Source organism: Neophocaena asiaeorientalis, unplaced genomic scaffold, assembly GCF_003031525.2.
Source record: "Neophocaena asiaeorientalis asiaeorientalis breed wild unplaced genomic scaffold, Neophocaena_asiaeorientalis_V1.1 scaffold77, whole genome shotgun sequence".
NCBI classification, from domain to species: domain Eukaryota; kingdom Metazoa; phylum Chordata; class Mammalia; order Artiodactyla; family Phocoenidae; genus Neophocaena; species Neophocaena asiaeorientalis.
Window position 1 is genome coordinate 6,326,955 of NW_020174645.1, and position 11,359 is coordinate 6,338,313.

Below are 11,359 nucleotides of genomic sequence, written 5' to 3' on the forward strand. Positions count from 1 at the left end.
TAGTGTTCTGAGGTCAAAGCCGCCTGGCCCGACCCCCCTCCTCTGCAGCACCTGGCCCGGCGCCCGGGCCCGGAGGGTTCCAGAACGTGGACCGACACACCATCAAACCACGCAGCCCCTGCCTGGGGTCCCCGCTCTCTGATTCTGCCTTCACATTTCAATGGTTAAAGCGTCTTTTCTCATGAAGAGGAAGAAAAGAATGAGAAGACGAAAACAACGTAGCAGCATTCATGGGAAGAGGCTGACCGGGAAGGGAAGGCTGGACAGAGAAGACAGAGAGAAAGAGGTGGAGGAAGGGGAGACGCCGGGGAGGCAGGGGAGTGGGGGGAGACATTTACACCGGAAACCAAAGTCCCGAAAGGAGCATTTCTTTAAAAAAACGAAAGAGACATGGGCTGAGAGACAGAGAAGCCCTTTCCCACTGAGGGGCCGGAGCTGCGGTGGGTCCTGGGGGTAGTGTTGGGGGCGCCAGGCCCTGGCACGGCTGCTGGGTAGAGGGACAGCACCTGAAATGGGGGTGGGAGGTGGGGTCTGGCCCCGGGGCCAGGGGTCCACGCTCGGGCGCCGGGGGCGGCTGACATCCCCAGGCACCGGGCCTAGTTGAGGGTCCCCCGGCAGTTCTCGGAGCCGCAGAGGCAGGGGATCTTGACGTCCTCGATGGGGAACTTGTAGTCGTAGGTGATCTCCTCGTTGACATTGATGTGCTGCTTCGAGTAGATGACGATCTTCTTCTGCGACTCCACGGTGATGACCTTGGCGTAGCAGTTGGGCTGTGGGTGGGATGTGGGGGGAAGGGTGAGCCGACCCACCTGGGACCCCACCCGGGCCCTCCCTGACCGCAGTCCCCCAAACCCAACCGAGCCCCGTGCTCAAGGCCTGATGTACTGGCCCCATGACCCCACTGCCCACTGGCCACCTGCCCTAGGCCTCGGCTCCCCCATCTGGCGGACCAGGGCCCCCGTCTCTGATATTAAATAAGAATCATGATTGTAATAACAAATTTCGCAGGGAAATATCCAATTTACTTTTATACCGCAGGTGATCCCCAAATTTATGTTTCTAGCCCAGGCCCTACTTCTGAGCTCTAGAGAAGGGGTCAGCAAACTCCGGCCCCCAGCTGCCTGTTCTTGAAAATAAAGTTTTATTGGCACACGCTCATTCATTACATGTTGCCTATGGCTACCTTTGTTACAATGGCAGTTAAGTAGCTGCTATGAGATGGTCTGGGCCACACGGCCAAAAGTACTTACTACCTGGTCCTTTACAGAAAAGGCTTGCCTGCCTGCACTCCAGGCCCCCAGATCCAACTAGCTGCTCCATATCCACCTTTTGGCAGCTCAAGGAGACAACTTTGAGTCAGTAAACTCAAACCTAGGGAGTGGCCATTCCACGCACCCAGTCCCCCGAGCATCTGCCCCCCGCCTCCCCTCTAGCAGTGCTGGATCCAGCCCACTATGCCCAGCGGCTTCTGCCTCAAAGGGCCTCTTGATTCTGTCATCACTTGCCTGGACTGCAGCGGCTACCACTGCCTCTCTGAACTTGGAATAACTCCTGACCCAGCTGCCAGGGAAATGTTTCCAAAGGGACAGCAAATCCCGTCACCCCAGGGCAATAGCGGGCCTCGGCTTTTAGAGAAAGTTCTCAGCTCTGCTTACAAGGCTGAGTGACCCAGCCACCACCAACCCCGCCAACCTCATCCTCTCACCCTGCCCTCTGCCCCCTACCTCATCCCACTGCCCCTCAAACAGGTGTTCTCCCTCCCTGCCCCAGGCCTCACCTCACTCACTCATTACCGCACCCGGGTAATTCCCTCTTACCCCTCAGCTCTCACAGGAGACGCACAGCACAGCGAAGTCCCTACGGGCCCCAGGGTATGATCAAGTCACAGTCGTGCGAGCTGGCACGTACTGAGCGCCCGCTGTATCTGCACAGAAGGCCTGCCCTCGGTAACCCGCTTGGTCCTCCCAACACCCTACGAGGAGGGATTGTTATCATCCCAGTTTTACAGATTAGGAAACTGAAGCACTGAGACATGAAGTAACCTGCCTACAGTCGGTCACTAAGTAGCGATGCCAAGACCTGAACCTACAGCCAGGGGTGCCTGTCCTCCATTTGAAGCTCCCTGTGCTTATATTCACGAGAGGACCACCCTTGTTATCAATGCCCACCTCCACACCCAGACCTGTGCCATGTCAGCCGTCAGTAGCTGAGTGTGACTCTTTAAGCTAATTTAAATTAAACACTCAGTTTTGGGGGCTTCCCTGGTGGCGCAGTGGTTGCCGATGCAGGGGACACGGGTTCGTGCCCCACTCCGGGAGGATCCCACATGCCGGGGAGCGGCTGGGCCCGTGAGCCATGGCCGCTGGGCCTGCGCGTCCGGAGCCTGTGCTCCGCAACGGGAGAGGCCACAGCAGTGAGAGGCCCGCGTACCACAAAAAAAAACAGTTTTTTAGCCACACTAGCCACGTTTCAAGCGCTCAACACCACACGTGTATATCAGTGGACAGCAAGGATGCAGAGCACTTCCGTCACTGTCGAAAGTTCTATTGGCCAGCACTGCCCCAGAGGCATCAAAAACGCCCAGCACGGGGAAGGAACTCTGTTAATACCAGCTGTATGGACCACGTCACGGGCACCTCTGGTCTCATTATGCGCATTTTGCAGATAAGAAAACTGAAGCTCAGAGGAGAACGGCTCCTCGGATAAGGCCTCACACCTCCACCTCCCTCCCCGCTATCCTCGTGGGCCCCGAGCTCGGGAAGGAGGCCGCGCCGGTTCCTGTGCCCTCCGGTTGAGGGTCCTCCTGGCACAGCAGCAGGGGCGGCGGCCCCGAGCCGGGCACTCACGTTGCAGCTGTGGTTGATGAAACGCGCGAAGTTGCCGCACTTGGTGGCGTCGATGATGGTGTCGTGGTCCACCCGGAACATGTAGCTGCTACCGATGCCCTCGTCCTCGTAACGTTTCTCCCGCATGTCCGCAATCACCTGGCCAGGAAGAGGCCTCAGTCTGGGCGGGGCTGGCCACAGCCCCACCCCGACACCTGTCCTGGCCGGCAGTGCTTACCTGGCGGATGTTCTGGCCCACGTACTCGATGACCATCTCGTCGGCCGCAATGGGCTCCATGGCGAACAGGCCCCAGTCGTGAATGTGACTCTTGCAGAATTTGAGCTTTTTCTTCCGGAACTGGGGGAGGGAAGGGGATGAGGGTGAGAGCCCTGGTCCTGAATTCTGTGGCCGCCCCGGCCGCCCCAGGTGGGGCCCAGCCTCACCTTGAGCTGGTTGAACTTGAGCAGGTCACTGTCACAGCTGCCAGTGAAGGAGGACAACAGGCGGCGCTGCTCGGAACGCCGCTCCGAGCCGGCCCGTGTGGAGGCGTGAGGCTGCGCTGGGATGCTCATGCCCTGCGAGGATGGGTTCAAGGATGGGGACGGCGGGTGACAGATCAGAGAGGGGTGCGGCCGCCTGGGGGCGCTGGCCACAGGGAACCCGCATCCCCGTCTCATCCTTGGTAACCCCACCGTAAGCTCTGTGGCCCTAGCTTCCCAGCTTCCTTGCTCCGAGCGTCCTAATAGCCACCTCTCCTCTACGGGGTCCTTCCCGTCAGAATCTGAACGTGATCAAGTTCCTCTAATCTTCAACAAGACGACACAGCGTTCTCTTCACTCTTGCCATCGTTTCCCTTCCCAGCTAGATTTGAAAGCATCTCCGCTTTTTGGACAGAGATGGTGGGTGTCTGTCTACGTAACACCCCGTGGCTTCATTCAAAATCACGGTTCTTCCCAGCAGCCTCGCATCCCTTCCCTCTCTTGGCCTCCCTCTTCCTCTGTCCCCACCATTGACACCCGGAGCTTCGCTCCCCTCCAGAAGTTCTCCCGGGTCGGCTCACCCCTGCTGTGGCCTTCGGCTAACATTTCCATCCTCACGATGCCCAAATTTAGGTCCCCAGACCAGACGTCCCTCTCCCAAGCTCTCTACTGTACCCATATATCTAACTGTCCTCCAGACCTCACGACCTGGATGCTCCACAAACCCCAAAACTCAAACCATCCCAAAGTGGGGGTCCCACCTTCCTTCTCACCTCAGTGCTTGGCATCCAGCTACGCAGTCCCCAAGGCCGGACCCAGCAGCGTCCCACCCCATTCTGCCTCCTGTAACCAGTCAGGCCCCCAGTCCCATCCATCTGACCTTCTAATGTTCGAATATTCCTGAGAGTCTTCCAAATGCATCTTCTTTTTCCCACACGGCCCCCCATGTCCAACCTACCCAATTTATTTCCTCAATTTCAAGAAGAATGAAGGAAACTTCTGGAAATGCAACTCAACTCTGTTCGTATCCCTGATTAAAACCCTTCGGAGGCTCTCCCCTACCCGCCCCTCACCTCACCTCTCACACTTGAGCACCCAGGGGAGTGGCACGCTCCGTGCTGCATGCACCAGCCCCTCTGGCTCCACAACCGCTCCCGGTGCCTGACACCCCCTCCAGGAGGGCCCCACCCTCTGCACAGCCCAGGAGGCTCCGGGGTGTCCAGGCCCCTGATGGCCGTACCTGGGTGTCCGTGGGGGGCTCGTCGGTGCTGGCGCGGCTGCTGTTGAGGTATCTGAGCTTGTCCTTCTTGTCGATGGTGTAGAAGCCCTCGCTGCGGGCACAGCCTGTCACGTGCTCCCGGATGCCGTCGTCCCGTTTCTTCTTCTTAGCTGAAGAGAGGCTGGTGGGTGGGTGTGGGTCAAGGGCCACATGGACATTCTCAGAGAGCTCCTCCCAGTCCTGCCTGGAGACCCGCCCTCCCGGGCCTGGCCTCTCCACCCTCAGACCCATCTGCAGGAGGCCGAGGACGCCCAGCTCCACGGCCCACACCTACACCACTTCCCTGCACCTGCCCACTGGCCATCTCCACCGTGGTCAGAACTCTGACAGGTACCCAGCTGCATGGCCTTGGGTGTTTTTTTTTTTTTTTTAAAAAAAAAAAAAAAAAAAAAAAAACCACCTTCTGCCTCAGTTTCCCCATATGCAAATTGGGGATGACGATGCCCCGTGGAATGACTCCAGACGCTTAGCAGAGTTCCTGACACAGAGTAAATAAACTCAATAAACTCATCTGGTACAACAGGGATAAAAGCAGCGCCAACTTCATAGGGTTGTGGTAACAACCGACTATGGCGTGGCATCGTGGCTGAGAACGCAGATTCTGGAGCCAGATTTGCCTGGGTTCAAATCCCTACTCTGCTACTTCATAGCTGTGTGACTTCGGGCAGGTAACTTAACCTCTCTGAGCCTCGGCTTCTTCAGATGTAAAATGGGAATAATAGCAGCCCCTACCTCACTAGGCTGTTGGGAAGATTAAATGAGGCGATGAGAGGGAGCCAGGGAGAGTGAACCTTCTGTCAGCCCCTGCTTCTGTCATGTTGTACAATCACATTGTTACATTTAGCCCCCAGACCTGCCAATTCTGGCACAGAGGGCAGTGTTCAAAAGTGCCAGTGATGACTCTGTACAGAGCCTGGCATGGTGCCGGCATAGACACTGCTCCGTAAGTGACAGTGACGTGCGCTATCCTGGGAGGTGCAGCCCCCCCACCCTGCCTGGCAGGATATAGGGATGGTAGACCCAGAGCGTGTCATTGAGCCAGTCCATGCCGTTGTCCTGCTGCAGCAGACGCTCGTAGGTGACACACAGGAAGCGGATGTCCTCCTCGTCGATGCCGCCATTCCAAATGTCATACAGGATGGTCATCTCCTCAAATTCCGAGCGGGGCCGAAAGAGGGGCTGCGGTGGTGAGAGCTCGGGGGAGGCTGAGGCCACTAGGTCCTCGTGGCGCTTCTTCGGTGGCCGGCGCCAGGGCCCCCGCACCTTGGCCAGGTCCATGAACTCCTCGGTGACCTCGTCGCGCCCACGGGGACCCGGAGGGATGGCCTCGGAGGGCCACTGGTTCTCTAGCTCCTTAAAGGGCAGCTTGGTGGGCTCAACAGGTGGTGGAGGTGGGGGCGGAGGAGGCTGGGGGGGCAAGGGTGGGGGGGGAGCCGGGATCCCCGCGTTCCGGAAGTCCAGGGTCACGGTCCGGGGGTCGTGGGTGCTGGGGAAGACAGGGGTCTGTGGCTGGCCTGGCAGAAGCAGGAGGTCCCTGCCCAGGGGGGGCCCTCCTGGCGGCCGGACCAAGGGCCCATCCAAGGAGAGCCCAGCCGGCGGGGATCGCCGGGGCCGGCCCGGCTTCCTCTTGATGGGGGGTGGGCAGGGGGCCAGCGGAGCAGGCAGCAGGGGTGGCAGCTGGGTGGGGGCCCGAGTCTGGGCCCGCAGGACGGGTACAGGCAATGCCAAGGGCAGGGGCAAGGGCAAGGGCAGAGGGAGCGGCAGGCCTGTCTCCAAGAGCACAGGGGAGGCCAGGGGGCCAGACCGGTCATCACGCCGGCCAGCTGGGAGGGGACAGACAGGCAGGAGCAGGGGCCCACCAGGCTCAGGGAAGGTGGGTGTGAAGCTGAAGTCCCGGCCAGGTGTCCTTGGGAGGCCCCCGCTGCTCAAGCCGGGGGATGGGGATGGGTAGGAGAAGGGGCTGCCTGGCAGCTGCGGGGAGCTCAGGGGCAGGCCACTGCTGCCCCCCGACGGCAGGGGCTCCCCACTTGGTGTGGCCGGCACGGCCTCTGCGCTCTGCGACTTGGCCAAGCTGCCACAGAGGCCTGGAGTACGTGGGGGCTGGTCCTCATGGGGAGGCTCCAGAGGGACTGTTGGGAGCGGGAGGTCTGGGGTCTCGGGCTCTGGTGGTGGGCTGGGTGGCCGGGGTGGTCGAGCGGGCGGCAACGGTGGCTGCAGGGGTAAGGAGAGCAGCGCAGGGGGCGCAGGCTCCGCTTCCAGGTTGTTCTCTGCAGAGAGGTGGGCAAAAACCAGACCTTTATTATTTGATTCAGATGTCCCTCAGCGCCCTACTTATGCTGCCCTACTATGCACTTGACACGTCTCTGGGTATGCACTCATACCCTCTGGGTCCCTAGGGGTTCTGTGAGTATACGGACTGTCCTCCTCCAGCTAAGCCGCTCAAGGACCGCTCAGCACCCGGCCCAGTGTCAGGCACACAGTAGGTGTCTGATAAATGTTGGTGGGAGTAAATCAAAGATGCAGGAGACATGGTTGTAGCCCTCGACACTGTCTTTAGAACGGTGTTCCTGTGAACCGGGAACATCCCATGGACCAAGAAAATGAGCTCTATCAAATAAAATCCAACAAGTCTCTTTGCTGCAGGACTTTTCAGAGCCTTTAAGGTTTTCTCTTAGCATTTATCTCTACTGTCACAGAATACATTTTCTAACTTATCTGCTGTCATCCATCACCCTGCCCCAGAGTGTAAGCCCCAGGTATTTTTGTCTGTTTGGTCCACTGTTGTGTTATCAGTTCGTAAAACAGTACTGGGGACGACAATAGAGGCTCAATTAATACGTTTAACAATATTCAAAGACCTGTGGTTCTATAGCCAAATAACACAGAATTAAACAAAATACAACGGGTTTCTTTCCTCAAGGACTATTACCGGTACAAACTAACCACATGTGGCTATGTAAGTTTATACTAATGAAAATGAGACAACGTCACAAATGCTGTTCCACAGTGGCACTCTCCACCTTTCAACTGCTCTTAGCAACACTGTGTCTAGTGGCTACAGTATTGGACAGGACAGAGAGAGAACGTTTCTATCACTGCAGAAAGTTCTACTGGACAGCACGTTTCTATCACTGCAGAAAGTTCCATTGGACAGCGTTGTTAGAGCCTTTAACATGCTTTGTGCAGCTCCACCAAAATGGTGGAGGGGGCAGCGTCCATGGCCTCTTCTCAACTGGCCCAGCACCCCGAGGCCTCCTCTGCTGCTTTCTGTCACTGAAATGACCATACACACCTGCACCCACACCCCCTCTTCTGGGAGCATCTCGTGGGACTAATTAAAGGTCCAAGGACTAAACCCCAGGGAAATACTGACAGAGGAATGGTGACAGCAGCAGACCCCTCTGGGATCTAACAGGTGCCAGGCTCCATGCTGGCACATCATAAGCCATCTCACTCTGCCCTCCCATATGACCTCACGGGGGAAGCACAATCCACGGATCCCATTTTACAGATGAGGAAACTGACTAGTTAAGGTGAAGTGATTAGTATAAAGGAGGCTGGGCTCATTCTCATGGTGAGGACATCCTGCTTCCATGCCCACCGCCCTCCCGGGGGCTGCAAGTGTTACCTGGGGTGGGCTCCGGGGATGGCAGGGGCCGGGCCTCCATCTCTCCAGCAGGGGGCTCTGGAGACAGCAACCTGGCCCCTTCCTGGTTCAGGCCTGGCTCGTCGGGGGGCTCCTTGCAGCCAGCCAGCTCCTCGACACCCACAGGCAAGGGAGGCTCTTCCAGTATTGGGGTCCGTGCCTCGGAGGCTTCGTCCTCAGCCTCGATGTCCACCTCCTCTTCTGGGACCAGTGACTCCGTCGCGGATGCTCCTGTGGCCACGTCCTCAAAGTCCTCGTCAGGGGCAGCGGGAGCCACGTTTTCTTCTGCAGCTGCCTCCTCCCCTTCCGCCTCATCTTCCTCCCCTGCTGCCAGTTCTTCTTCATCTTCGGAAGGTGACGAGGAGGACCCGGAGCTTGATTCGAAGTCAGAAGACTCAGAGCTCTCACTGGAGGACTCAGCTCCAGCCTTGGAGGTGGCGATGCTCACTGTCTCCTCTGGGCGGGGGACACAGGCAGGGGCGCTGTCATTATCTGCTGTGCTCCAGCCAGGTACTTCACCAAACGTCTCATAACTGGCGGCACCGGGCTGAACATAGCCCTCAGGCGTGTGTGTGTGTGTGCGCGCGCGTGCGTGCGTGCGTGTGTCGGTACTAACTAGTCATCACGTTTTTTTAAACTGAGGTGAAATCCACATAACATAAAACTAACCGTCTTAAAGTAAACGATACAGTGGTATTCAGTATATTCACAATGTGGATAACTAGCCCTTGTCTAGAAGAAGCCCGTTCCCTTTAGCGATCACCCGTCTATCCACCGTCCCCTAACCCCAGAGACCACTAGTCTGCTTTCTGTCTCTATGGATTGACCCCTTCTGGACACTTCACGAGAAAGGAATCATAGGGCATGCCCTGTTTGTGCTTTACTGAGTTCACACTTCAAAGTCAAGAGATCTGCCCCCAGAGTATAGCTGACTATTGCACGGGCTCTGCGCTCTGCAGAGGGACCCCGGGCTGGGCCGGGAGCCCCGCTCACCTCCATCTGAGTCCCCTTCTTCCTTCTCACTCATCTCCGACAGGGCTGCATCCTCGTCGTCATTCTCAGACTCGTCCCTGTCGTCACTGTCTTCGTCATCGTCATCCTGGGGGGGAGGGACGGAGGAAAGGTGAGCCGAAGGGCCCCCTCCCCTGGCCCAGCACCCCAGGCCTCCCCAGCCCGAACGGTACCTTATCGGACAGGGATGAGGTCGAGGAGGAGGAGATCTGGCTCCTGGGGCCTTCCTCCTCCTCCCCCTCCTCCTCCTCCCCCTCCCCCTCCTCCTCCGCGCTTTCTCGCTCCTCCTTGTCGGAGGCTGAGGATGAGGGCGAGGTTGTCGAGGACTCCGAGGACGAGGACGCCGACGACGATGAGGACACCGACAGCGACTCCTTCTCGTCCTCCTCCCCGCCACTGTCCAGCTCCAGGGGCCGGGCTGGCCGCCGCCGCACACCCACGCCCTTGGGGTCCCGCTTGGCGAGCTCACAGGGGGCATCCGCCATGTCGCGGTCCCGCTCCCGCTCAGACTCTGTGGGGAAGGAGGGCTGTCAGAGCTGGGCCAGGGGCGTGGGAGAGGAGGAGACCCCAGCACCCGGTGAGCGGAGGGGCGCAAACCTTCATCCTCCTCATCCACGGAGGCTGAGGGTCGCAACCGCTTCTGGTCGCCAGACGAGGCGGTGTCCGGCGGCTCTTTCCTCTTGACCTTGAAGGAGGGTAGGCGGATGGCCCCGCGCAGCCCAATGCTCAGGCCCAGGCCCTCGTAGCCCAGGCCCTCGCCCTTGCCCCACGACTCCAGCAGGCAGGAGGCGATGCGGTCCTTGGGCTTCGGCCTGTCCTCGTCCTTGTGCTCACCGGACTTCACCGGGGTCAGCGAGGCCTGGGGTGCAAGAGAGGAGGGGGAGGTCACCATGGTTACGGCGCTGCCACCAGCCCTGTCCCCTGAGCAGCCTGCCGTCCTCTCAACAGTGACAGCCACGTGGTAACTGGGCACTTCCTTTCCTGGAACCTACCTCATTTTGTGCCGACTACTCAGGACGCCCCCAGGGCCCCACTCTGCCTCCCTGACCCTCGGCTTCCTCACCTGCAAAGCGGCTACTACGGCTGCCCGCACCGGAGCAGGGGCCCTCGCGCTTTGGAGGTTGGAACCCAAAAGGAACGCATTGTAAGTACACACCTGTGTCATCGACACACCGGCTTCACAAAATAACACTCACACTATCCTGCTTTGGGGGTCTGGGTGGCGGTGTTTCCAGTACGTGCCTGGGGAGGAGAGAGGCTGCCTGGCCGGGTCTCTGCCGCCCGCCCCCCTGCAGGGCCGCGCCGCCCACCCACCTTGGCCATCCGCTCCTTCTTGTCCCACCACTCGTCGAAGGCCCGGAAGGCCACCACCTCCACCATCTTGCGGTTCAGGTCCCGCTTCATGATGGCCTTGAGCTCTTTGAGCACCACCAGCAGGACACCGTCCACCGTGGCCTTGTGCGGGTCCTCCTGGCGTGGCACGTAGCCTGGTGGCGGCACTGACGGGTCAAACTTGGGCAGGGGTGGCCAGGGCTGCCCGCGGCCGGGGCCAGTGTTGCTAAGGGAGAAGGGGCCCCGGTAGGGCGGCAGGTTGACGAACTGCAGCCCGGCGGAGGCGGCTGCGGCTGCGGCGGCCATGAAGGGCGGGTAGGGGCAAGCGCCCTGGCCCGTCATCAGACGGCTCAGCATTTGCGTTTGCATCTGGAAGGACATGGGCATGCCGCCCCACTGGCCGCCCAGCACATGGCTCATGTCCACCTGCATCACGGGAAACAGCCCCGGTGGGAAGGGCGGCAGCGGCGGCAGAATGGGCGGGGGTGGGACACCGGGCGGTGGTGCTGGCAGCGGTGGCGGGGGCACTGTCACAGCGGGGTGAAACGGCAAGGTCGGGGCCAGCACAGAGGGAGCTGCCACAGCCCCCGTCCCGGGGGTCACCACCATGGGCTTGGGGCAGTCAGCGCTGGTGATGGGGGCCGAGGGCATCTCGTCATCTGAGATCTCCATGTCCTCCCCCGAGGACTGCTGCCCCTGCAGGGAGAGCAAGGAGAGAGAGGTGAGGGTGAGCCCGGGTGGCCCAGCAGGCTCCCAGATCCCCCTGCTGAACACCCGCAGGTCAGA

The 11,359-nt window shown here is 59.6% G+C and overlaps 1 protein-coding gene across 1 annotated transcript in view; it reads right to left on the bottom strand.

Moving 5' to 3' along the window:
* Positions 1-11,359, bottom strand: part of SETD1B (SET domain containing 1B, histone lysine methyltransferase) — a 23,037-nt gene continuing 11,678 nt past the window's right edge. Inside the window, exons 5-15 of the mRNA XM_024758470.1 lie at positions 10,556-11,269; positions 9,839-10,100; positions 9,415-9,752; positions 9,224-9,329; positions 8,213-8,686; positions 5,592-6,851; positions 4,546-4,712; positions 3,270-3,401; positions 3,064-3,183; positions 2,847-2,984; positions 1-770 (exon numbers count right to left, since the gene is read on the bottom strand). Coding sequence (XP_024614238.1) covers positions 597-770; positions 2,847-2,984; positions 3,064-3,183; positions 3,270-3,401; positions 4,546-4,712; positions 5,592-6,851; positions 8,213-8,686; positions 9,224-9,329; positions 9,415-9,752; positions 9,839-10,100; positions 10,556-11,269 — 3,885 coding nt within the window. The 3' untranslated portion in view covers positions 1-596. The remainder of the gene's footprint in view (positions 771-2,846; positions 2,985-3,063; positions 3,184-3,269; positions 3,402-4,545; positions 4,713-5,591; positions 6,852-8,212; positions 8,687-9,223; positions 9,330-9,414; positions 9,753-9,838; positions 10,101-10,555; positions 11,270-11,359) is intronic.